Genomic DNA, 24867 nt, shown 5'->3' with positions numbered 1-24867 from the left:
AATAAAATATGGTGTTTACCTTTAACAAAAGGAGAATTGAAGCGCATATACATAAGAAAAATATAAATAAAGTTTATGTCCATAACACTATTTTGGTTATGATATTCTGTGTATATTTTGAATTAATTATATTTTTACCTTTGATACCACACGCCCACACCACATATCTTCTTATTCTCTTTGTTTATAATTTTGTCTATTTTATCTCTGATCATTTTATTTTTTTTCCGCTTCAGTCACCTCTGTTTGTAACATCACCACAATCGATGTTGTCAATTATTTCATTCTTCTACACCATCCGCACTTCCACCATTTTTGCCATCATCTCCATTGTTTTTGCTTCCACTACCGCCGTTGTGGATTATACGATCCTTCACCACCATCACCTCTTCCACCATTGTTGCCACCATCTCTACCGTTTTCTCTTCTGCCACCGCCGCCACTACTCGTGATTTCTTTACCTTTCCCACTGTGTCTTTTGAATTAATAGTTTTAGTGGACATATCATTAGTGTCTAAGCAACACGGTCTGTTTGTGTATTATCTAAAATCGAAACCACCGTTTAGTTTTCATAACTGGTTAGAAGGGATTAACGGCAAAACGACGACAAACATATTTTTTGAGAAAAGTTAAGAGTAAATGTTTTATCTCATATACTATATGAGAGCACTAAACAGTATAGTCACACGGAAGACGCACTTGAAGCTGCAGTTAAGATGCATACAGTTGAAGACTCCACATTTAACCCAAACTAATTCCCGTAATAACCTAGTTGCTAATTTTCCCTCTGTTTAATTTTGTTCAGCTTGTTTGGATAAAAACACTCAAATCTGATGTTACCATACTATATTAAATATAGTATAGTCGTATGCTAGCCTTTTTCCATACATGGACATGCATGCATATATGTTCTCTTCTTTGGTGAATATGCCAGTCTTTTTGTAAACTTGATTCCTAGTACAGTTACTATGTACGTTACCACTATCTTTAATCCTCTCCTCCAGATTGGTAAAGCATTATGGGCATACACATTATTAAAAAGCTTATATTTTTTGTTGAGTATTATAAACTTTGTCGTAAACATGTATAGTATAGTTACGTAATTGATGAAACCTAACTTTGTAACTGATTAAATCATTTATGTGCCTATAATATATGCTATGTAGTATAGTATGACAGTTTTAGTTTTGGAGTGTCAATATTACGCACATGTGCATGGAGGGAGATTTCAATCAAATTTGTGTGCAAATTTTCCCATCCGTTCTAAATTACTGTAGTATGAATATATTCTTCATTCTTTTACCTCTTATGAATATTCATCAAATTCTCCTTTAACAAAAGACATGGTATTTTACAAAGGAAGATTAAATGTACTCTTTTATTACCTTTGATTGAATTATTAGTTTTTATATCAATCTTTGTTTAAATAATCTTTTTTTGGTCAACTTGTTTAAATAATCCTAAACGTAAGTTTTTGTTTTATTTAGTTTCAAGTGTCACTTTATGCATGTGTTAACAAGTCCCCATAAATCAAAATACCATATAACGAATTAACGTCTTGATAATGTAATTTCAGATAATGATCATTAACGGATAATAACAATTTAATAGTATAGATTTTACAAATAAAATACAAACTATAATTCGTATTTTCCATACCTGGGATCAAAGATTCATCAAGAGAACAGTGAGACATAAGAACACAAGAAAATACATCTACTACTTAAACCCATTTTTGATTTATGTTTTAGTTCGTTATGTGCGTTTTCTTTTTCTCTTTTGCTAACAAAATTAAATAGCTGCGAACTTTTTATATACATGGAATGTCTGGATTTATATTTTACTTGGACGATATACATAGAAGTGTTTTTGACTGAGACTATATTAGCTTTGAATACTTGTTGTGGACACTAGGGTTGAGACTTTTAACCGGAATCGTTTATCCCAACCGGATCCAATCCGAAAGACATGTACCCATTTAAACTGAATTCTATATTTAGAAAAACATAATTTTGTATCTCCCGAAGATCGAACCTAGATTGGATAGGCGAAGTGACAGATGTAATACCACTAGGCTACTTAACTATATATTATTAATATATATACGATTTTGATTCACTTTTCCTTAAAAAAATAATAAATAAAATAAATTAATAAAAAATGGTTATACGGATCACTTCAATTTATATGTAAATTATTTTATTTTTATAAATATATATATGATTCACATAATAAAAATGTATTTGGACCTGAAACCTGAACCAAAATCTATTAAGTACTTATTGGATATAAAATTTATTTATCCGAAAGATGTTGATCCAATCGGATCCTACCCGAATCCGATCCGAATATTCGAGAAGTCCCACCCCTAGACAGGACACACCTTGGGGTTTTATGATTTTAATTTGACTTTTTCTTTTAAGGTAACTAGTTTTTTGTTTTTTGAACAACAAGTAACTAGTTTATGAACGTACCAAAACCGAATGTTGTATTTCTTGAAATAGATAGATTTACGCTGCTTTCAATCTTACACAAACCTTCTTCACGTAGCCCAAGTAGGCCCATAAACACCCAATAAGGCCCAACAAAGTTTTCTTCTTCCTAAAGCCAAAAAAATCTCAGTACAAAGTGAAAGCAAAGCAAACCTCTCTCCCTGGAACAAATCTAGAGACGACGGAAGAACCATGGGCCAAGGACCATCCGGAGGTTTGAACCGCCAAGGGGGAGATAGTAAACCCGACGGCGGCGGAGACAAGAAAGAGAAGAAGTTCGAACCCGCGGCACCACCGTCTCGCGTGGGGAGAAAGCAGCGGAAGCAAAGAGGGCCCGAGGCGGCGGCGAGGCTCCCGACGGTGACTCCTTCCACGAAATGCAAGCTCAGGCTGCTCAAGATGGAGCGGATCAAGGACTATCTGCTGATGGAGGAGGAGTTTGTGGCGAACCAGGAGAGGCTGAAGCCTCAGGAGGAGAAGGCGGAGGAGGATAGATCTAAGGTTGATGATCTGAGAGGGACGCCGATGAGCGTTGGGAACTTGGAGGAGCTGATTGATGAGAATCATGCGATTGTTTCTTCTTCTGTTGGGCCTGAGTATTACGTTGGGATAATGTCGTTTGTTGATAAGGATCAGCTCGAGCCTGGTTGCTCGATCTTGATGCATAATAAGGTAATGTGGATTAGGGTTTAAAGAGTGGGTCTTTGCTGTGAATTACGATGTGGGTTTTGTGGTATGTTCTGTCTGTTGTTGGGATTCTGCAAGATGAAGTGGACTAGGGTTTAAAGATTGGATCTTTGTTGTGAATTAGGATGTTTCTTGAATTGGGTTTTGTGTTAGGTTCTGTCTGTTATTGAGATTCTGCAAGATGAAGTGGACTAGGGTTTAAAGATTGGGTCTTTGTTGTGAATTAGGATGTTTCTTTAAGTGGGTTTTGTGGTAGGTTCTGTCTAATGTTGGGATTTTACAAGATGAAGTGGAATAGGGTTTAAAGACTGGATCTTTGTTGTGTTTACGATATGTCTTGAATTGTGTTTTGTGTTAGGTTCTGTCTGTAGTTGGGATTCTACAAGATGAAGTGGATCCGATGGTGTCTGTGATGAAAGTTGAGAAGGCTCCTTTGGAGTCGTATGCTGACATTGGAGGTTTAGAAGCTCAGATTCAGGAGATTAAGGAAGCTGTTGAGTTGCCTTTGACTCATCCTGAGTTGTATGAGGACATTGGTATTAAGCCGCCCAAAGGAGTGATTTTGTATGGTGAGCCAGGAACTGGGAAGACTCTGCTTGCTAAGGTTTGCCTTTCTGTTTACATGTATTAGTATCTGTTAGGAGTATAGTTTCCCCTGTTTAAGTTTCAGTCACTAGTTGTTCAGCTGAATCTAGAGTCTCCCATGAAGTATATTCTCTCTGATTGAAACGGAACTCTTCCTGTTATCTAGCTTAATAAATCTTGTGAGGCTCTGCTAGGAATATAGCTTAGTTTTCTATATAAGTTTACATTAATTTATATGACTTGTTCAGATGAATCTAGAGTCGCCTGCGAAGTAGATTCTCTCTGATTGCAACGGAGCTCTTGCTGTTATCTAGCTAAAAGTATTTGTGCTGGTCACACCTCAATTTCAGAAATTAGATCATAGGGACGAAGATCTTTTTAACACTTGGATTTATATAGTGTCGTCTTTTTTTGGCTTGTCTTGGTCTTATATATGTAACTGCTGCAATTTGGTGGCTTGTTTTTTTGTTTCGTGCATGTTATTACTTTACTTTTGAACAATGTGGGAGTGAGCTCTTGTATCTTTTTCTTTCTTTCAGGCGGTGGCTAACTCTACATCAGCTACTTTCTTAAGAGTTGTTGGTAGTGAACTGATTCAGAAGTATTTAGGAGATGGTCCCAAGCTTGTGAGGGAGCTTTTCAGAGTTGCTGATGACCTTTCACCATCAATCGTCTTCATAGACGAGATTGATGCTGTTGGTACCAAGCGGTCAGTTAAAAACCAACACACAAACATGATTCATAACCGAGATAGTGAACTGATTTAAGATTGAAATGAAACAGGTATGATGCTAACTCAGGAGGTGAGCGTGAGATCCAAAGAACTATGTTGGAACTTCTGAACCAGCTTGATGGATTTGATTCAAGAGGAGACGTTAAGGTCATCCTTGCAACAAACAGAATCGAGAGTCTTGATCCGGCACTTCTTAGACCTGGACGTATTGATAGGAAGATCGAGTTCCCACTTCCAGATATCAAAACCAGAAGACGCATCTTCCAGGTAATTAACAAAATCAATCGCTTGTTTCAAAAGTGTCCTGTTTATTGAACTTCTATCTTTGTTTAAAAACAGATACACACATCAAAGATGACACTTTCGGAAGATGTAAACTTGGAAGAGTTTGTGATGACGAAAGACGAGTTCTCAGGAGCTGATATAAAGGCTATTTGCACCGAGGCTGGTCTGCTTGCTCTCAGGGAGCGCCGTATGAAGGTGAAAGACACTGAACCATTGGGTTTACACTCACACTTACAAGCCACGGGCTCTAATGTTTGATTGTGGTGTGTTCAGGTGACGCATCCGGATTTCAAGAAAGCAAAGGAGAAGGTTATGTTCAAGAAGAAAGAAGGCGTCCCTGAAGGCCTTTACATGTAAAATCATCATCATCATCATCCTCCACACTTTGCCTTATGATACCTTCGCTTCTGCGTAGTATCTTTCTGGTCATCTAATATTCTTCGAAATAATAGTTCCTCTTTTTGCATTTACATACCCTACTTCGGAATCTCGTGTTAAACTTGACTAAATGAAACCAAGATTACATGATAGTCTTGCAAACACATTAGATGCGGCAGTTTCTTTTTGACATATCGAGATTTACTTTATTAGACGTAGATGAAGAAGATGATCCTGTTGGTTTGTTCTTTTCGCAATACAGATGACTCTGTGAATGTAACCGTAGCGTCTTCTTTTATTTCAATAAATCTACCAAAAAGATAACAATAAAGTCGATAGAATACATCAACTTAAGAAAGACAAAAAAAAAAAAAAGAGATATCAAAGGTGCAACACCACAGGTTTCACAAAAGTAACGTCTTTAAAAATCAAAAGGCCAAACCAAATAAGAAACAGAGATACATAACATGGACATGGGGTGGTCAAGGGTGTACATGTGTATACAACAACCCTTATTTATTGTTGGACGACACAGAATAGCTAAAACGGGAAAATTACATAATACAAGGAATAACGAGAGAGACGTTAAAAAGTCCTGAAACAAAGGATCACGCAGGGTCGGGATCTGGCCATAGGCCAGTGAAACAATTTTTATTAAAGTTTTTTAAAAAATATTTCAAGCCGCCAAAATATCAGTATTGTACCAGGGATCACGGACCAGATATCTGAAGGTGACGCACATAGTCTGGTTTGCAAGATTCTCGATCATCAATATTTCAGCAAAATATTCTCTCTGGTTTGTATCAAGAAGGGTCATCAGAAAATCATATCATCATCAATAGGTTTGAAATGCATAGATTATGGGACTCGTCTCAAGCCAGTGTTAGTGTAAAGAAAAACTTACAACATAGTGATCAGCTCCGTTTATTACGACAGGAATATTTATCACCATAGGGCCAGGCGTAACAGGGCATGTTGTCACAGTAGGATCGCTACAGGGGGGGGGGGGAATTCATCGTGCACCGAATTAAGAACCAATGGCACACTGAACGTATTTAATATCATCCTTCCCTCTGTTATGTTATAGTCGGCTCACACCAAAGATTTTTAAATATTAGAAAAGTTTGATTTGCCAGAAAATCATCAGAAAATTAATAAATTAAGAGAACTGCTTACTTGTTTCAGCGGTTATCTTAATGCGGTTTATCTCGCGAAGAGGAAGCGGGTATGGATCGATGAGAAGTTCTATAATCGATAATCTTTTAATGTTATTGATTCTTGACCTAAAGGTCTTGTTTATATACAACCTATAGATTTCCTATTCCTATTGTCATAAGGACATTATAAAGCATAGTTATCCTAATTATCATAGTTATCCTAATACCCTCCCTCAAGTTGGAGCGTAAAGGTCTCGAATGCCCAACTTGTAGAGAAAAATATCAAATTCCTTTCGTCCTAGTGCCTTCGTGAGTATGTCCGCTAGTTGCTCTTTGGAGGACACATGCTTTGTCGATATTGTTCCTTTGATGATGAAGTCTCGTATGAAATGACATTCAGCTTCGACATGTTTTGTTCTTTCATGAAAAACGGGGTTTGAACTGAGATAGATAGCTGATTGATTGTCACACCGGAGAGTCATTGGTTCCGTGTGGTTGATTCCGAAGTCGAGAAGTAAGCCTTTGATCCACAGGAGTTCTTTAAGAATTTCAGTCATTGCTCTGTATTCTGCTTCCGTTGATGATAAAGAAACGGTGTCTTGTTTTTGCGATTTCCATGAAACAATAGAGGTTCCAATTTGTGCAATCCATCCTGTAACAGATCGTCGTGATGCAGAGCAGCCAGCCCAGTCAGAGTCGGACCAGCCAGTTACGTGTATGGGAGAAGCCGCTCGCAACATGATACCCTGTCCAATGGAACCTTTCAGATATCGAATCACGTGAATGGCGGCTTCCCAGTGTTCAGTTCGAGGAGTCTGCATATATTGTGTTAGAACATGAATAGAAAATGCAAGATCAGGACGTGTGGAGGCTAGGTAAACAAGGCGACCGACAAGCCGTCTATAACGTCCTGGATCAGGAAGAAGAAGTCCTGTTTCATTGTCAAGTTGGTGACGTTGATCGAGTGGGAAACCGGCTGGTTTGCATCCAAGCATGCCTACTTCGGTGATGATATCGAGACAGTATTTCCGTTGACAAAGATAGAAACCATCTGGACTGCGGGCAACTTCAATACCCAAAATATATTTCAAAATCCCGAGATCCTTCATGTGAAAACAGGTTGATAGATAAGTCTTGAAATCCTCTATTGAAGAGAACGAGTTCCCGGCTATGATTAGATCGTCGACGTAAACCAAGACCCGTAGTGTGTTGCCATTTTTGTTGTAGACAAACAAAGAGTAATCACTTCTTGATTGTAAGAAACCGAAGGCTCGCAGGGCGTTTGTTAATTTTGCGAACCAACATCGAGGAGCCTGTTTAAGGCCGTATAATGATTTTCGAAGACGGCAGACCCGTTTTTCAGAGTCTGATCGGAATCCTGGAGGTAGCTTGATGTAAACTTCTTCGTCTAAATCGCCGTGAAGGAAAGCATTGTGAACATCCATCTGATGAACTTCATAATTCTGTTTTGCTGCTATATCAAGAAAAATTCGAACTGTAGTCATCTTGGCAACAGGCGCGAAAGTTTCTCCATAATCAATTCCTTCAATTTGGTTATTCCCGAGTACCACCAGTCGTGCTTTATATCTTTCAAGCGTGCCATCGGCTTTAAGTTTAATTCGAAAGACCCACTTACATCCAAGAGCAATCTTGCCCGGAGGAAGTTCTTGGATTTCCCATGTGTCGTTTAACTCCAATGCACTTATCTCAAGTCGCATAGCTTCTTTCCATAATTTATCTTGCATTGCTTCTCTATACGAACGTGGTTCGGTTGCGATGGATAGAGCTACTAGGTAGCTGCGATGTGATGGAGAAAAACGATCATATATATGATAGTTAGAGAGTGGATGGTCCGTACCTGAGGTCGCTGTCGGGGCGGTGGTCGTGAGAGTGTTGATGGTGACTGTATTGATCGAGACTGTACGGGGCGAGACTGTGTTGGCTGAGGCTGGTGTATCGGTGACGTAGTCAGCAAGTTTTGTTGATGTTTTCTTTATTCGACAACCTCGTCCAAGTTGTTCACTATTCTGTGGCGTTGGTGCTGGATCAGTGGTTTCAGTAGTTGTGGTTTGGTTAGTCGGGATGATCGGTTCATGTTCATCATCGTCGAGTAGTGTAGGGTTTGAGGTTACTGCAACGGTTTTGGGTTCAAGATCAGTTTTGGTCTGAAGGTATGGGAACGTATCTTCTTGAAACATGACATCGCGAGAGTTGAAGATTTCTTCTTTTTCAATGTCATAAAGACGCCACCCTTTCTTACCGTAAGGGTATCCTAGAAAAACACAACGCCTGCTTCGGGAGGTAAATTTATCGCCATGGTGGTTGAGGTTATGAGCGTAGCACAAGCAGCCGAATACTCGTATCTGGTCCAGTACTGGTGCACGACCAAATAACAACTCGAAGGGCGTCTTGTCATTGAGAATCTTGGTCGGTGTTCTGTTAATCAGGTAACATGCTGTAAGAGCACATTCAGCCCAAAATTCTATTGGCAAACCGGCTTGAAAACGTAAAGCTCGAGCTACGTTGAGTATGTGTCTATGTTTTCTTTCGACGCGTCCGTTTTGCTGTGGTGTCCCGACGCAGGATGTTTCATGGATGATCCCTTCTTTACGAAAATATTTTGTTAGACACATAAACTCAGTTCCATTGTCGCTTCGAATTGTTTTGATGTTGCAGTTGAACTGTCGTTTCACAAGAGCTATGAATTCTTGTAGTCGGGCGGATACCTCTGTCTTGTCAGGAAGGAGGTATAGCCATAATGCTCGAGAGTAATCATCAACGATAGTTAGAAAATATCGTGAACCACAGAATGCAGCGGTCCGGTAGGGGCCCCAAAGGTCGCAGTGAATCAATTCAAAAGAAGTCGATGCTTTATTATTACTCTCAGGAAAAGGATTTCTAGTTTGTTTTGATCGAAAACAAACATCACAGTTTGATAAAGAAAGTTTGCTACTAGGTTTTAAACGAATATCTGGAAGTAGATCCACTACATGAGATGATGGATGACCAAGACGGCGGTGCCAGAGAACGCCTTCGTCGGTTGTAGTTGTCTGAAACGCAGTCACAGTCTCAATCCCTCTGAAGTGGTACAGTCCCTCACTCTCACGTTCACCCGCTCCAATCAGCGTCCTCGTGGTGCGGTCCTGCAAAATTACAAGTCTATCAGTAACTTGGCCAACAAGAGACTGATCAGTTAATAATTGGCCGAAGGATATCAAGTTTGTGTGAAACCCATCCACATAATACACGTTTTTCAAATGTATATGGGATGTTAGTTGGATGGTGCCTTGTTGATTAGACAAAACATTAGCTCCGGCCGGTAGGGTAACGGGAACTGGTGCAACAGGTCGAATGTTTTTGAGAAGATCAAGACGGCCAGTCATGTGATGTGTAGCCCCTGTATCTAAGATCCAAAGAGGTTCATCGATCTTACCACTCAGACGTGTATCAGATCGTGTCTTTTGAGAGTTGATGAGAGTCACAAGCGTATGCCATTGTGCGTCAGTTATTCCAGCAAGTCCTTGTCGATCTATTTCGGTTAGAGCAGAGTTTACTTTGATATGAGTTGGTGAAGTAGATATTTGAGAAGAGTTTGCTTGTGTTGGATTTGTTGATTCCGTTGATGATGTAGTAGTTTGTCCTCCTTGAACGTTGTTTCTGTTTCTTGGTCTGGTTCCCCACCATTCTGGATATCCAATGACCCGAAAACATCCTGTTGCTCTATGACCAAGACGGCCACAAGCGGTGCAGGTAGTGTTCGCGTCTGGATTAACATACCGAGGAGGTCGAGAACCATTGTTGTTTGAGTTTCCTTGTCGAGAGCCGTCGTAGCTCTGGTTTGATTGTCGAGAGTTTGAAGATGACGTTGAGTTTGCTGGTGTTTGAGCAGCGAAGCTAAGCACGGCCGGTGGTTCTTTATGTGAGTTGTTCTGGACGGTCTCGTTCTGTACTATGGTCTGATAGACAGTATCGAGATCCGGGATAGGAATCTGAGCGCAAATTTGTGAACGAACCGGACCGTGAGTTGCATCATCGAGACCAAAGAGAAAATCGTGTACTCTTATAATATCGCGTTCTTTTTCTTGAGCTTCCATGAGATTGCAGTCGCACTTGCCGCATTTGCAAGAACTAACGGTTAAACACTCGGCCATGGAATCCCATATTTTGGTTAGTCGACCGAAATAATCTTCTACCGAAGATCCAGACTGACGACAATTTGCAAGAGATGCGCGAAGTTGCTGATATCGAGCTCCGCTTTTAAGAGCGAACCTGCGTTTGATGTGATCCCATAGGTCTTTGGCTTCTTCTTTATGAGAGATGTTGGATCGTAGCTTAGATTCGATGGTTAGTTTGATCCATGTGACAAGAAGATGATTATTCGCCATCCAATCTTCATAATCAGTGGAGTCGATAGGAGGTTTTGGTATGGTGCCATCAATGAATGCAAACTTCTTTCTTGCGCTTAAAGAAACACGTAAATTTTGTGCCCATTCATCGTAGTTTCGTCCGTTGAGCAACGGCTGAGAGATAACAGCTCCAGGATTATCATTGGTCGATAGATCATACGGAGAAATTGTTCGTCGGGTTGTTTTGGTTGCAAGAGTTCCTGCCATGATCGAGTATGTCGAGGTCGAAGGTCGAGAGAATCAGTCTGATTCAAGGTCGTAAGGTCGTGATCAAGAGATCTTTCGAGAAAAATCGAGGTTTCAGTTTCGTGGCTCTGATACCATGAGAAGTTCTATAATCGATAATCTTTTAATGTTATTGATTCTTGACCTAAAGGTCTTGTTTATATACAACCTATAGATTTCCTATTCCTATTGTCATAAGGACATTATAAAGCATAGTTATCCTAATTATCATAGTTATCCTAATAATCGATCCATATACTAGTGACATTGACGCGACGGTAAGGGTACGATACCCTGCAGTTCGTAAAATTGACGAAGGTACCCAAACCCAAAGCAGCTGGTAAGAAAAAATTGCAAGGCGTGAGATATGGCCATTGATTATTAGATAGATATTTTTGTTCTTATTTTCTTTTTGTTGTAATTGCTCTGCTCACATGGATGCCTTTTAATTTAGGGTGAATTTGCGAGATAGCCAAAACCAAAAATGTAATTAGAAAACTGACTATGATTTTGACATAATTGAATTGGTGACATTTAACCTTCATATGATCCGGTTCTGCCCTTTATTACAACAAGTTACCGGTGAAACATGAATATAGATGACGTTGACTATAATCTATGTGGCCCAACAAAGAGGTGAGTTGGTGGTAACTTATAAAAGAGAGGAGAACTACGTGACTTATATATTTACCGCATACGGATTTTCTATGCGCAGTAATTGGTGGATTAAAATATATCTCTTTCCAATATATTTTGTATTACATTCACCAACCTCAGTCATTCCATTTTTAAGATGAGTGTTGTATTCAATCAAATTACCACTGTAAGTCCATCCGAAGGAATTCAAAAGCAAGAATGTGAAAAAAGCAAGGATTACCTAATTTGAGGAAACAACCATGGAATTTGAGGGAACAACCACATACATATGCATCAAATGCTCTATTCCACATGGTCGAAGTAGTATAGGATTATAACTTCATACACAACTCCTAAATATTAAACATTACCATACTCCTAAATACTAAACCCTAAATTCCAATCACTAAACCCAAACCCAAATGTAAACTATAATACGTAGTTATAATATTTTGAATAAAATTAAAATATAAAATAGTATATACTATTGACCACATACATATGCATCAAATACTTTATTCTACATGGCTGAAATAGTATAGGATTATGACTTCATTCATAACTCCTAAATATTAAACATTACCCCAACTCCTAAATAGTGAACCCTAAATTCCAATCACTAAACCCAAAACCCAAATGTAAACTATAATATATAGTTATAATATTTTGAATAAAATTAAAATTTGAAATAGTATATACTATTGACTATATATATATGCACTAAATGTTCTATTCCATATGGCTGAAGTACTATAAGATTATGGACCAAATGTAGCTGTGGTTAACGAAATTTGTGTGAAGTTTACACTTATGTGGATCTGGTTAACAAAATGATAAAATTGAATTTTAAATTCTTAGTTTTGATAGCAACGATACAACTACAAAACATAATTTATGCTTATGCACTGTACAATCATATTTATATTCTATGTTCTGCAAATAAAATAGAATACAACAAATAGTAAAAATTATATAATTCATTTCACATGAATGGTCTTTCCATTTTATGTACACATGATCTATTCCGCTTATATACACATTGCATAATTATATATAAATGAGAATATATTCACCAGATGGCCCAAATCCAGTTTCAAACAATCTATTTGACAGCCTAAATCTTTTATTTGTAACCTGAGAAACAAAAGGAAAAGATAAAAATGTTAGGATCCATATAACAAAGTAAATGTAAAATAAATTGTAAAGTATAACAATAATGTGGAATGAAAACCATGTAAGACATAGCGATATGCATAGCTCACGATCTTAAACCACACATGGGAATATATACGAAAACCCTATCAATTAATCGCGAATCCCTACACGGAAATATGACACTTAATCCAATGTCAACCCTAATCTTGCAGTGACGAATTCAATATTCTAGAAACTAACCCCTCTCCAATCATCACTAAACCCTACACGGAAATATAAACCCTAATACAAGTATAAAAATACGTAAATATTAAAACAAGTATGAATTCATAAGCTAAAGAAAGTGATATTAAACGTTCGAATTTATTTCATTCCAAGTCAAATGGAATATAACGCCTATATTTTATTCTATTCCAAATCAGATAGAATATACCTAACAGAGATCATGTCATTTCTAGACGGTGATAAAATAGGCATTAGAACAACCGGAGAAACCAAAATCCTAAATCAATTGGCGAACTTCGAAGCGGAAAATCAGATCTGAGATGCAATGGTAAAGAGGTTGTAGATTTACCAATTATAGTACCCTAATTCTGAAATAGCCCAAATAGAAAAGAAAATAACAGTATATGAATAACAACATATAAACACCTGAGAACTTACGGTAGTTCCAGAGATCTGACAAGAATCTACGGTGTGAAGTAGAATAGGAACGGTTTGGTACTACTCGCCGCTGAAACTTTAACGCCGTCGTGTGGTCGACGATCTCCGACGAAGAGAAGATGACGCGTTTACAAAGAATGAAGAAGAAGTGAATAATTCAAAACAAATCTAGTGGAGATGACGATGTGAAGCAAAACCGTAACAGAGATAATTCAAGACTACGAAGATACCAAAGAAGTAAAGAGGAAATATGTGAAGTTAGTAAGGCCACGATTTACTTTTTGGATATAATAATTAAGAATATTAATTTTTTTTTGTTTCAGGTTTTGCCGGTTTCAGGAAGGGGCAGTATAGTATTAATTTATAAAGTTAACGCCGTATATAAAAACGTTAGGGAAAATGGTTATGTAGTGAATTATGTATTTTTTTCCTTGTCATACAACCTAATTTTCCTTTAATTTATAGCCAGTGTATTATATGATTTTGATATATTATAATCTCCCACATTATACGCGATATCTTTAAAAATATATATATCTACAGAGAATAGTTCTATAGACAGCTGTATGTTGGCTAGATCAAATCCAAAATCAGTTGACCAAATATTGATCTTGTTTAAAAAGTAATTCAATCGATCTATCCAAACCAGATCAATATTATATATCAAAAATTGATATATGTCAAGCGATATCTTTTATATAGCTGGTCCTGAATAGTAGTAGCTGATGAAGTATGTACTTTAAGGCCGGCAACAAATAGATATTTCTTTGGGGCCAAACTGGTAATGATGTAATTGAGATCGATCACACACAGAGCTGGTTTCAATCTACAAAACTAAATTTTTAATATTTTCACAGTTTTCTTAAAACAATGGGCCAAACAAAGGCCAAAATAAATCAAGCTCGGCTTTGCATGTATCATCATTAGAATGAGTTTTAGAATCCTATGTTAGATTATAACTAGACATTGTTTGATTGTGGTGTGTTCAGGTAACGCATCCGGATTTCAAGAAAGCAAAGGAGAAGGTTATGTTTAAGAAGAAAGAAGGCCTTTACATGTAAAACCATCATCATATACATTTGCTTCTGCGTCTGGTCGTATAAACTGTTGCCATCTCATATCCTTCGAAATAACAATTCCTCATTTTTCATTTACATGTCCTACTTCGTAATCTCGTTTTAAACTTCACCAAATGAAACCAAGATGAAATAGCTATCACATACTAGTCTTGCAACACAAATTATTTAGAACTTTAGATGCAGCAGTTTCTTTTGACATATCGAGATTTACTTTATTAGAGGAGAAGAAAGAAGATGGTCCTGTGTGTTTGATCTTTTAGCGTCCGTGTGATGCAAATGACTCCGTAAATGTAACCGTAGCGATGGAACTAGGCTGCGCAAGAGACTGGGTTGCTTCAGCGGCTCCAACGTTTTCTCGAGCTTTCACAACATCAAGCAAGTTATGAGGTAGCTGAGCCACACCGTCCAAGAACTGGATGACGCTGGACATGCTCGGTCTCATGGCTGCAACAGGATGCGAACAGAGCAAGCCCAGCTTGAGAACCATTGTTACTTGCTCCTCAAGGTACTTATCATCACGCTTCACCCTCTCATCAACCACTTGCAATATGTCATCTTCCCAACAATCTAGCACCCAATCAGTAAGAACCATCTCGCTCGCCGAAGACGCTCGTGGCAAGACGGGTCTTCTCCCGCAAGTAATCTCCAACATGAATACCCCAAAGGCGAATACATCAGAGCTTGTGCTAGCCTTCCCTGTTCTCGAGAGCTCCGGTGAGATATACCCAAACGTGCCAGCCACGTTAGAGGTTTGCGGATCGATACCGTGTTCACAAAGCTTGGCGAGACCAAAATCACCAAGCTTTGCGTTCATAGATTCATCGAGAAGGATGTTTGCTGGCTTAATGTCCCTGTGAATGATGACTTGAACCCATTGTTGGTGTAGATAGAAGAGACCAGAAGCTACATCTTTGATGATCTTGAATCTTTGAGACCAGTCAAGATTCTGTTCCGGTTGGTGGTAGAGAAACTTATCAAGGCTGCCTTTGGGCATACAATCGTAGACCAAATAGAGTTCCCCCTTGCGTCTGCAGTAGCCAAGAAGCCGAACTAAGTTAGGATGTCTGAGACGGCCAATGGTGGCGATCTCGGCGATAAACTCTCTCATTCCTTGTCTTGAATCATGAGAAACTTTCTTCACGGCGATGTCTAGGTTAGATGACAATAGTGTACCTTTGTAGACTTTTCCAAACCCTCCTTTACCAAGAAGCTCGCTGTTCTTGAAACCCTTTGTGGCAATGTAGAGATCCTTGTAAGCGAATCTATGTGGACCAAACTGAACCTCCCAGTCTTCAAGAACTTCCATTAACTTCTTTCTTTTCATGAGAAGCATGAAACTTATGGTCAAGAAGATGAGGACTGCAAGGCCGGTCATACTCAAACTGATAGCCAAGATCCTTTTTAGACTACTAGTACTAGAGTCATTTTCACTGGGAAGTTTAGGAAGACGAGATGGGTCTATGTCTGAAGCTTTCCCATTGAGCTTGAAGGTCCAACCAAGAATATAATGAGATGAAAGAAGGGAGCCTGTGGATGAAGTGAAGCCAACGTACATCGACTCCAGGAGATATGGTGATAGATCTTTGGTTAAAGAAAGCAATGGAGTCTTTGGCTTAGCGACATGAAGAGGATGAAGAGTGATATTGAGTTGTTTCCTTGATGAGTCATATTCAACCCAGGCTTGTATCGGTTTACTACTTTTAAGAGAGATGTTTTTGAAAGTACCATCTTCTTTGTAATAACCAGCTGAAGCTGCTTTCTCTGAAAATAAACTATTGATGTCGATACCAACATGGTTATCATCCATGTCATCGAACTCAGCGCTCTGGATTGTATCAAACTCAACTGCTACAACATGATTTGAGGATCTTCCTTGGGTTGTAACATTAAAGAGCCCTAGATACTGTGTGGCATCGCTATATGGCAAGCCTTTGGTAGGAGAAATGGCAAAAGCGATTCCATGGCCGCCGCGTGTTGAATTCTTCGAAACTATAGCGAAAACAAAAGTAGTGGAGAAGGACGAAACGGTACCGTTAGGTGAGTCCTTGAACGGAACAGGGAAGTTGTAGAAAACCTGACCAGTTGTAAGTTGTGACGAGTTTGTCAGCTCCATTAAGCCATTGGAGTCGAGATTGGCAGTTCCAGAGCTGTCGTACAAGTAACCATTGAAGCCGAACTCTCCTCTTTCACTCTGAGAAACTGCCGTGTTCAACAAGATAAGAAATAGTAGCACAAACATTTTGATATTTTCTGCAGAAGAAAAAAAAAAAGTTGTGATGAATGATCTTTACCACATAACAGCAAACGACTTGGAGAGTCGAATAGTCATCGTGTGGGCCACACAACAGTTACTGGTACGCGTTTTGAGAATTTATGGGCCTTAGTATCAAGCCCATAAGCCCATATTAGATATAATCGACTCAGCTGGAATTGGAGCTGACTGATGCCGAAGAGAGGAGATAGAATCAACTCTGAAGACTTCTTATCTCTTTTATGAGTTTTATCCACGGAACCAAAAGAGCAGAGAGCAGAGAAAATGATATAAGGATTTTGCCTCTCACCTCTTTTCTCGCTTCTCGTTTGGCTTATTTGTCAAGGATTGTTCTCGGTTTAGTATCTCTGGGACAGCTTTCTCAGAGCAAAGGCGAACTTAAAGGTAGCTCCTTTCTTAGTTGTGCTCAAATGGGTCTCTCTCAATGTAATCTTGCAGTCATTGTACTGACTCTTTGCATGTTGTTTAATCAGAAAAGAGTGGCCTTTTTCTTCATATCAGTCTCTGTGTGTAAATGCTTTATGTGTTGTTGTTGTAGGTGATGGCTACGGTTAGTCCTTCTTCTATCAGCAAAGCCGGGCTCATTCCCGGAGCTGCTTTTACTGTAAAGAAGAATGATTACTCCTTCAAATGTTGCTTCTGGCGTAATGCTGGACAAAAGCAGACACCATCATCCGCTCAAAGACTCGTCTTGCCTCTTTCTACTTCGCTTAAGTTGTTTCCTACTCATGGAAAGCAGTTTGTGTTGCATCCTCATCGTAGTAGAGCCACAGGGACTGATGTCGTGGCAACAGTAGATGAACAAGACTCTTCTCCCCCTGTTGCGGAAGCTGATGCAAACGAAAAGGCAGATGCAGCTCCTACTACTACAATATCTCAGTCAAGGGGAACATCAAGACCAGGAAGGAAGAGTGAGATGCCTTCCGTTAAGAACGAGGAGCTTGTTGCTGGAGCTACCTTCACTGGTAAAGTAAGAGCCATCCAGCCATTTGGTGCTTTCGTTGACTTTGGGGCTTTCACTGATGGATTAGTCCATGTCTCTCAACTGAGTGACACCTTTGTTAAAGATGTCGCGAGTGTTGTCACTATTGGGCAAGAGGTGAAAGTGAGGCTGGTGGAAGCTGACATTGAGGCAAAACGTATTGCTCTTACTATGCGTGAGAATGATGATCCTCCCAAACGCCAGCCCGGTGGTAGTGATAGTAAGCCGAGGGGTGGTGGGAAGAGGAATGCTTCAAAGGAAGATGGGTTCAGCTCAAAGTATGTGAAAGGGCAGATGTTGGATGGGACGGTGAAGAATCTGACTAGGTCAGGAGCGTTTATAACTATAGGAGAAGGTGAAGAAGGGTTTCTACCTACGAATGAGGAAGCAGATGATGGGATTGGGAGCATGATGATGGGTGGTGGCTCTTCGTTGCAAGCTGGACAAGAGGTTAAGGTTCGTGTGTTGCGGATAGCTAGAGGACGTGTTACTTTGACTATGAAAGAGGAAGATGATGGCAAGTTTGACGAAACGCTTAGTCAAGGAGTTGTGCATACAGCAACGAATCCGTTTGTGCTTGCTTTCCGAAAGAACGAGGAGATTGCTGCGTTTCTTGACAAGAGGGAGGAAGAAGCAGAGGAGAAACCAGTAGAGCCTGTGACTGTGACTGTGAGTGAATCAGAAGAAGCTGTAGTATCTGAAGAAACAAGTGAAGAGGTTGTCTCATCAGAAACTCCCAAGGTAGAAGAAGTGATAGAGACCAAAGCTCAAGATGCTTCGCAGGAGTCAACACTTGGTGCAGCAGCTGAAGTTGAAGAGGTGGAAAAGATTGAGGAAACCTCAGATGCTCCTTCAGTTCCAGAAACCAAAAGTAGGTTGAATTGATTTTACTATATTGAATCAGTTCATTGTTTTAATGTGTAATATCACTGACCCTTTTCTTCTACTGGTAACCAGATGAAGAGGAAGTTGCTTGAGGAGCCTTACACTAAAGATGGCAGTGTCTTGGTAAAGGATCTTGTGAAGTAAACTGTGGCTACTCTTGGTGAAAACATCAAAGTCAGGAGGTTTGTCAAGTTTACTCTTGGAGAAGACAACTGAGTGAGAAAAAAAATCAGTTTTCAAATGAGTTTCATTTTTTTTTTTTTGTAGACAATCTTCAGTATTCACCACCTTTAATTAGAGCTGTAATTGTTTTGTTCATGAAATATAAGATTGTTCCCATAATGGGCTCAAAGCTCTCTCCATTAATATTGCCGGCCCAATAAAACCTAAGGAAAGATACAAAATGTGATGTGTGAAGGAGAATGAGCAAAACTTGTGAGCTGCATACTTCATACTTCAACATCGGCTGAGATAAGGTTTCCTGTGAGGAAGTTTCTTTTTTTTATCAACACTAGAAAGGTCGGTTGCTAAGGAGTTGCAGAACAAAAATCTTGTTATTTTTTTTTTTAACTAGAACATGATGTTCCTAGTGATGACAGATCTTGTGGAGAGTTGATACTTGGTTGCTGAAGTCACTGTGTGCACTCTGCACTAAGCTTTTTACAGATGAAGTTTGTGTTGCCGAGTGTGTCCTGGTTTAACAGCAACAGCTCGAAGAAAGATGTAGCCATGGTAGAAACCGTGACGTCCACGGCTTCTCTAGATCAAGGGAAAGGCTTGTTTGGTATAAAGATAGGGACATGGTCCCTCGGTTCTGTTATTACATCTGGTGATCGAAAGCAGAAACCCACTACTATAAACAGAGGGTTAAAAAGACTTGCCGTGTCTCGCAAGTCCTCAAGGTTAAATAGTGTGAATACTGTTTATCGGTTTAGACCCTATGTGTCCAAGGTTCCTTGGCACACAGGACTGAGGGCGTTTCTCTCGCAGCTTTTCCCGAGGTACGGGCATTATTGTGGACCTAACTGGTCTAGTGGGAAAGATGGAGGTTCACTGGTATGGGATCAGAGGCCTATTGACTGGTTAGACCATTGCTGTTATTGCCATGATATTGGTTATGATACTCATGATCAGGCAGAGATGTTAAAAGCCGACATGGCGTTTCTTGAGTGTTTGGAATCAAACAAGCACGTTGTTACAAGGGGAGATGCGCACGTTGCTTTCTTTTACAAGACAATGTGCATAACAGGTAAAACTACATGAGTTTTGTTTACATTGGATGTAGATGCTGTTTTAATTTGTTCTTGTTGTTATGATGATATATCTTGAATGGTCTCAGGTCTCAAAAGCATACTAATACCCTACAGAAGCTACCTCGTGAAGATACAATATGGGCAAAATCTACTAGATTTTGGGTGGATAATGAGCAACTTTAGCAAGAGAAGCTGAATTTTCCAGAAGACTTGAGAGGCAAGGAAGCAAATTGGAGTTGCTCTTCAATCCCTGTAAGCCTTTTCTCTGCCAAGTTTCGATTTGTACATAGAAGTTGTAAAGAGAAGGAAACTGAGGTTTATGTTTTGTACTATTAGATAAATATACATTTAACATGAAACTGTGATAACGCCTGTTAAGTGGTTTGAACTAAACATAAACTCTGTGAACTAAAAGAATCATTTCTCTAGTGAGGAGTTACTGATGATGTTGCACTGTTGTTTCATTGAGATACAATCATTTGGTTACACAATACCAACTTATTATATACATATGAGTAATGAAGTCTTTCCTTAGCAAAAACACACATGCACAAACACAAACCTATTTTGTTGAATAGAGACAGAAGAAAGAGGAAGAGGCCTTATTAGGACTTAGTAGAGGCGCTGTTTTAAGAAAAGATCAAACACACAAGAATACTTCAAAACAAAATGGCTATTACATTATATGAATAATTCTTACTAGTTCCTGCTTCTGCATTTCTCCATTACCCTCGGAGCTGCAAAGAAACAAGGTTTCTTTAAGGAACAGTTTCTTCATTTGGCGCAGTGGTGAGTTCTTAGTGTGGAACTTACTGATCTGCGTAGAACAAGGATTTAGAGAAGAATTGAAGAAAGACTAACCTAAGCCAAATGGCCTCAGAGCTCTTCATGATTCTCAACCTCTGGCAGGAACATCCGAACATATAAACATCCTGCATAGAAAAAGAGAGCAAGAGCTTCACTGATCTATGTACTTAAGACATACAATGACCAAGACTAACAATATAACACTAGATGTAAGTATATAACAATGAAGTTGTTGACTTACTCCCAAGGGACATCACCGACCAGCATCCAGTCACTGTCTTTATCTTCATAGGCAACAACATACTCAGAACCACGCAAGAGATCGGTCACGCGACTCTCGTTTAACCCATCTCTGCCACACCCTCCATGAGACCCAAACTGACCTACAAAAATATCATAAAACAGTAACAATAACTCAGTCATATGAATTATCTCAATAAAAGAGACTAGAAACTTTACCAAGAGTGAAGCAACTGAACATCTTCTCAAGAGCAGAAGAGAGTTCAACGTAGCTCTTATAAGTCTTGAGATCGATTTTCCTCAAGTAAGGAGCACCTTCCATGCTCACCTTGACATACAAGCAAGTCTCTGGTCCAGACTTATCTTCTTCTTCAGTCGCTGAGTTATACATATATTTGCTTTTCATATATACAAATTACATTTAAAACTTATAAACATAAAATAAAATATTAATCAACTAAAGTTGACAAAATTAACATTAATCAATTTTTATAAGTTATATATTTGTAAATATTATCTCCGTATATGAGCATGAAAATATCACCAAATACACATATATTTACACTGAATATATACTATATATATTATAAAATAATATAATTATATATAATGTATTATATGTGTATACTCTATATATACTTGAGTTACGAATATTAGGAACATGACCTATTGATATAGGTTTAGTCCAAAAAAGTAAGCCTATAATATATACTTACAAAAATAAACCATAATAATTTTTAACTGTATCTAAATATATATTTTGTAACCACTACTTTAATTCCTTAATAGTAGGAACCCACTAACAATAGCTAATAAGTAAAACTGTCGAGTGCCATTAGTTCCGTAACATACATTTCTTACAAGTCTACAACCCTCTATAGTATGTAATGCTATATCATCATATTATTATTATTTTCAAAAAAGCATATCTTCCTAATATTTATACAGCTAACCCCTAAATTGTTTAAACCAAATTGGGTTATGAACTTTAATATAGGCTTTGTATTTTTTATATCGTTAGGAAACATGAAAACTATGATATATCTAATAACCTTAAGAAACTGGATTACACTATTTAAATTACATATCTTCAGCAACAGAAATATTAATACTTCAAATTATAGTGGATATTCTTGGTTTTATTTTTTTGTAATATAAATTATAATACTGTTAGTGACTATAAATAAAAAAAATCATAAAATTCATAATATTCTAAGATATTTTATGATATTTTTATTTATAAAATTTAAATTTTAAAATTTTAAAAATATTTTTACATTTATTTATCTACAACCATCCGCAACCGTATTTTAAACAATTTATAGTGTTTTATGATCATTGTAAAACGCCAACGATGAAATATTACAAATTCAATATAATTATCAAAATTTCTTACTAATAATTTTTTTTAAAAATGGTATACACATATATGATTAAAAAAACATAAAAATTAAATTTCTAAAAAAAATTAAAACAAAAAATATACCCGCCCTTTCAAATGGCAGGATAGAATCTAATACAATTATAAAATAATTAATTAGATACAGTTATATAAAATAATAATAAGTAGTTCTTTAAATAAATAGAATAAATAGTTGGACTCAACTATTATCAATAGGACAAGTTCCTGTTTTAATAGTATTGATGCACACATCCGAAAACAAATTCACGAACGACTACGACTGCTTATATTTTAATAGTGATATTTATGTTTGATAAGTCGTGCCAATAATACAGTATGTCGGCTTCATTCCTTTTTAAAATGGTTATATTTTCCTTTTCAATGTTTTTCGCTTTACAAACAATAATTGGTCCTTTAATATTATTTAAAACTAAAGTTAAAACTAAATTTTATCAAAAAATATATATATAACTTATAAACTTTTTTTTTCCATTTACTAGTTTTTATCAAAGGAACTAAGTCCAAAAGGAGAGTCCACATACATTAGCCAGAAAACCTAAAATTAAAAAGGGCAAAACTAAAGAAAAACAAATGGGTTTTGAGTCCAAACTACTAAACCGAACCGTTTCACATATCGCCACGCATCCTGCAATAACGCATGGACACCCACATGTTGAGACCTCCGCCTCACAGAGATATGTGTCACCCGGTCACTACATCATGACCCAAACACCAAGACATCACCGTAGAAGACAAAACAACCATTAGTTTCACCGGAACAAACCGGAGTTTGAGACCACCTCACCCGTCTTTCTGCCTGGACTCTTTCCAAAGGAGAACGTCATCAAAACTATCCCGAGATCTCATCCAGAACTACCGGAAACACCACTGATGACTTTAAACCCATACCCAACCAATGAAACTTCAACCTAAAGCTCAACAACGAGCAATCATACCCACCCCGATCTACGAAGTTACCATAGATTAAACGCCTACAATCAATCCTCCATCACCGACATACCAGCATGCAGCACAGATCTCAGATCGAGAAGCCAAGTAGCGGATGAAACACATATTCATAGATTGGCAAAGATCAGGATAAACCCAAAGCCAGCGATAGCGGTGCTGAAGAAGCCACCGCCTCCCGGAATCATAAGCCGGCAAAGCAGAAGCAGAAACTAAAAACCTTCTCTTCCCAGAGATAAATCGGACGATCACCACCGTAGGTTAGGTGCCTCCGAAACCGAAAAAGTCAGTATCTAGGACGCCGATCAAAGATAATCAGAACCCAAAACAAACGTATGCAAACTAGATAATAAAAAAATACAATCCAGATCGACGGTAGCTAGAGGAACCTCACCGTCGACCGGAAACACAATTTTTCTGATCGCGTTTTACTCACTATAGACAAAATGAAACCAATATTTAACTTATAAACTAAACCGTCCGTTCATGTAGGGGTGGGCAAAAAATCCGAACCGAACCGATCGAACCGAACCGACTGAACCAAACCGATTTAAAATATATCTCTTTCCAATATATTTTGTATTACATTCACCAACCTCAGTCATTCCATTTTTAAGATGAGTGTTGTATTCAATCAAATTACCACTGTAAGTCCATCCGAAGGAATTCAAAAGCAAGAATGTGAAAAAAACAAGGATTACCTAATTTGAAGAAACAACCATGTAATTTGAGAGAACAACCACATACATATGCATCAAATGCTCTATTCCACATGGTCGAAGTAGTATAGGATTATAACTTCATACACAACTCCTAAATATTAAACATTACCATACTCCTAAATACTAAACCCTAAATTCCAATCACTAAACCCAAACCCAAATATAAACTATAATACGTAGTTATAATATTTTGAATAAAATTAAAATATAAAATAGTATATACTATTGACCACATACATATGCATCAAATACTTTATTCTACATGGCTGAAATAGTATAGGATTATGACTTCATTCATAACTCCTAAATATTAAACATTACCCCAACTCCTAAATAGTGAACCCTAAATTCCAATCACTAAACCCAAAACCCAAATGTAAACTATAATATATAGTTATAATATTTTGAATAAAATTAAAATTTGAAATAGTATATACTATTGACTATATATATATGCACTGAATGTTCTATTCCATATGGCTGAAGTACTATAAGATTATGGACCAAATGTAGCTGTGGTTAACGAAATTTGTGTGAAGTTTACACTTATGTGGATCTGGTTAACAAAATGATAAAATTGAGTTTTAAATTCTTAGTTTTGATAGCAACGATACAACTACAAAACATAATTTATGCTTATGCACTGTACAATCATATTTATAATATTCTATGTTCTGCAAATAAAATAGAATACAACAAATAGTAAAGATTATATAATTCATTTAACATGAATGGTCTTTCCATTTTATGTACACATGATCTATTCCGCTTATATACACATTGCATAATTATATATAAATGAGAATATATTCACCAGATGGCCCAAATCCAGTTTCAAACAATCTATTTGACAGCCT

General features: G+C 37.8%; 5 protein-coding genes across 5 annotated transcripts; 3 read left to right on the top strand and 2 right to left on the bottom strand.

Moving 5' to 3' along the window:
• The first annotated feature begins 2618 nt into the window (after positions 1-2618).
• On the top strand, positions 2619-5308 carry LOC106361181 (26S proteasome regulatory subunit 4 homolog A-like). The gene is made up of 6 exons (XM_013800894.3): positions 2619-3164; positions 3538-3783; positions 4304-4473; positions 4548-4764; positions 4837-4977; positions 5056-5308. The coding sequence occupies exons 1-6, from the start codon at positions 2685-2687 to the stop codon at positions 5137-5139; spliced, it is 1338 nt and encodes a 445-aa protein (XP_013656348.3). The 5' UTR covers positions 2619-2684; the 3' UTR covers positions 5140-5308.
• Positions 5309-14737: 9429 nt separating this feature from the next.
• LOC106358996 (L-type lectin-domain containing receptor kinase V.9-like) lies at positions 14738-16772 on the bottom strand. Its single transcript, XM_048737710.1, has one exon. The coding sequence runs from the start codon at positions 16718-16720 to the stop codon at positions 14738-14740; it is 1983 nt and encodes a 660-aa protein (XP_048593667.1). The 5' UTR covers positions 16721-16772.
• A 123-nt stretch (positions 16773-16895) lies between these two features.
• LOC125577047 (polyprotein of EF-Ts, chloroplastic-like) lies at positions 16896-18962 on the top strand. The gene is made up of 3 exons (XM_048737709.1): positions 16896-17137; positions 17292-18606; positions 18693-18962. The coding sequence occupies exons 2-3, from the start codon at positions 17295-17297 to the stop codon at positions 18710-18712; spliced, it is 1332 nt and encodes a 443-aa protein (XP_048593666.1). The 5' UTR covers positions 16896-17137; positions 17292-17294; the 3' UTR covers positions 18713-18962.
• Positions 18963-19035: 73 nt separating this feature from the next.
• Positions 19036-20319, top strand: LOC106361179. The gene is made up of 2 exons (XM_013800892.3): positions 19036-19869; positions 19960-20319. The coding sequence occupies exons 1-2, from the start codon at positions 19287-19289 to the stop codon at positions 20067-20069; spliced, it is 693 nt and encodes a 230-aa protein (XP_013656346.1). The 5' UTR covers positions 19036-19286; the 3' UTR covers positions 20070-20319.
• Positions 20144-23747, bottom strand: LOC106361180 (auxin-responsive protein IAA27-like). The gene is made up of 4 exons (XM_013800893.3): positions 21140-23747; positions 20922-21063; positions 20735-20805; positions 20144-20610 (listed from the first exon to the last, which is right to left on the bottom strand). Exons 1-3 carry the CDS (start codon positions 21324-21326, stop codon positions 20769-20771), a joined length of 366 nt encoding a protein of 121 aa, XP_013656347.2. The 5' UTR covers positions 21327-23747; the 3' UTR covers positions 20144-20610; positions 20735-20768.
• Positions 23748-24867: the final 1120 nt, after the last annotated feature.

This window comes from Brassica napus, chromosome A8, assembly GCF_020379485.1.
Source record: "Brassica napus cultivar Da-Ae chromosome A8, Da-Ae, whole genome shotgun sequence".
NCBI lineage: Eukaryota > Viridiplantae > Streptophyta > Magnoliopsida > Brassicales > Brassicaceae > Brassica > Brassica napus.
This window is presented reverse-complemented; position numbering and strand designations above follow the sequence as displayed.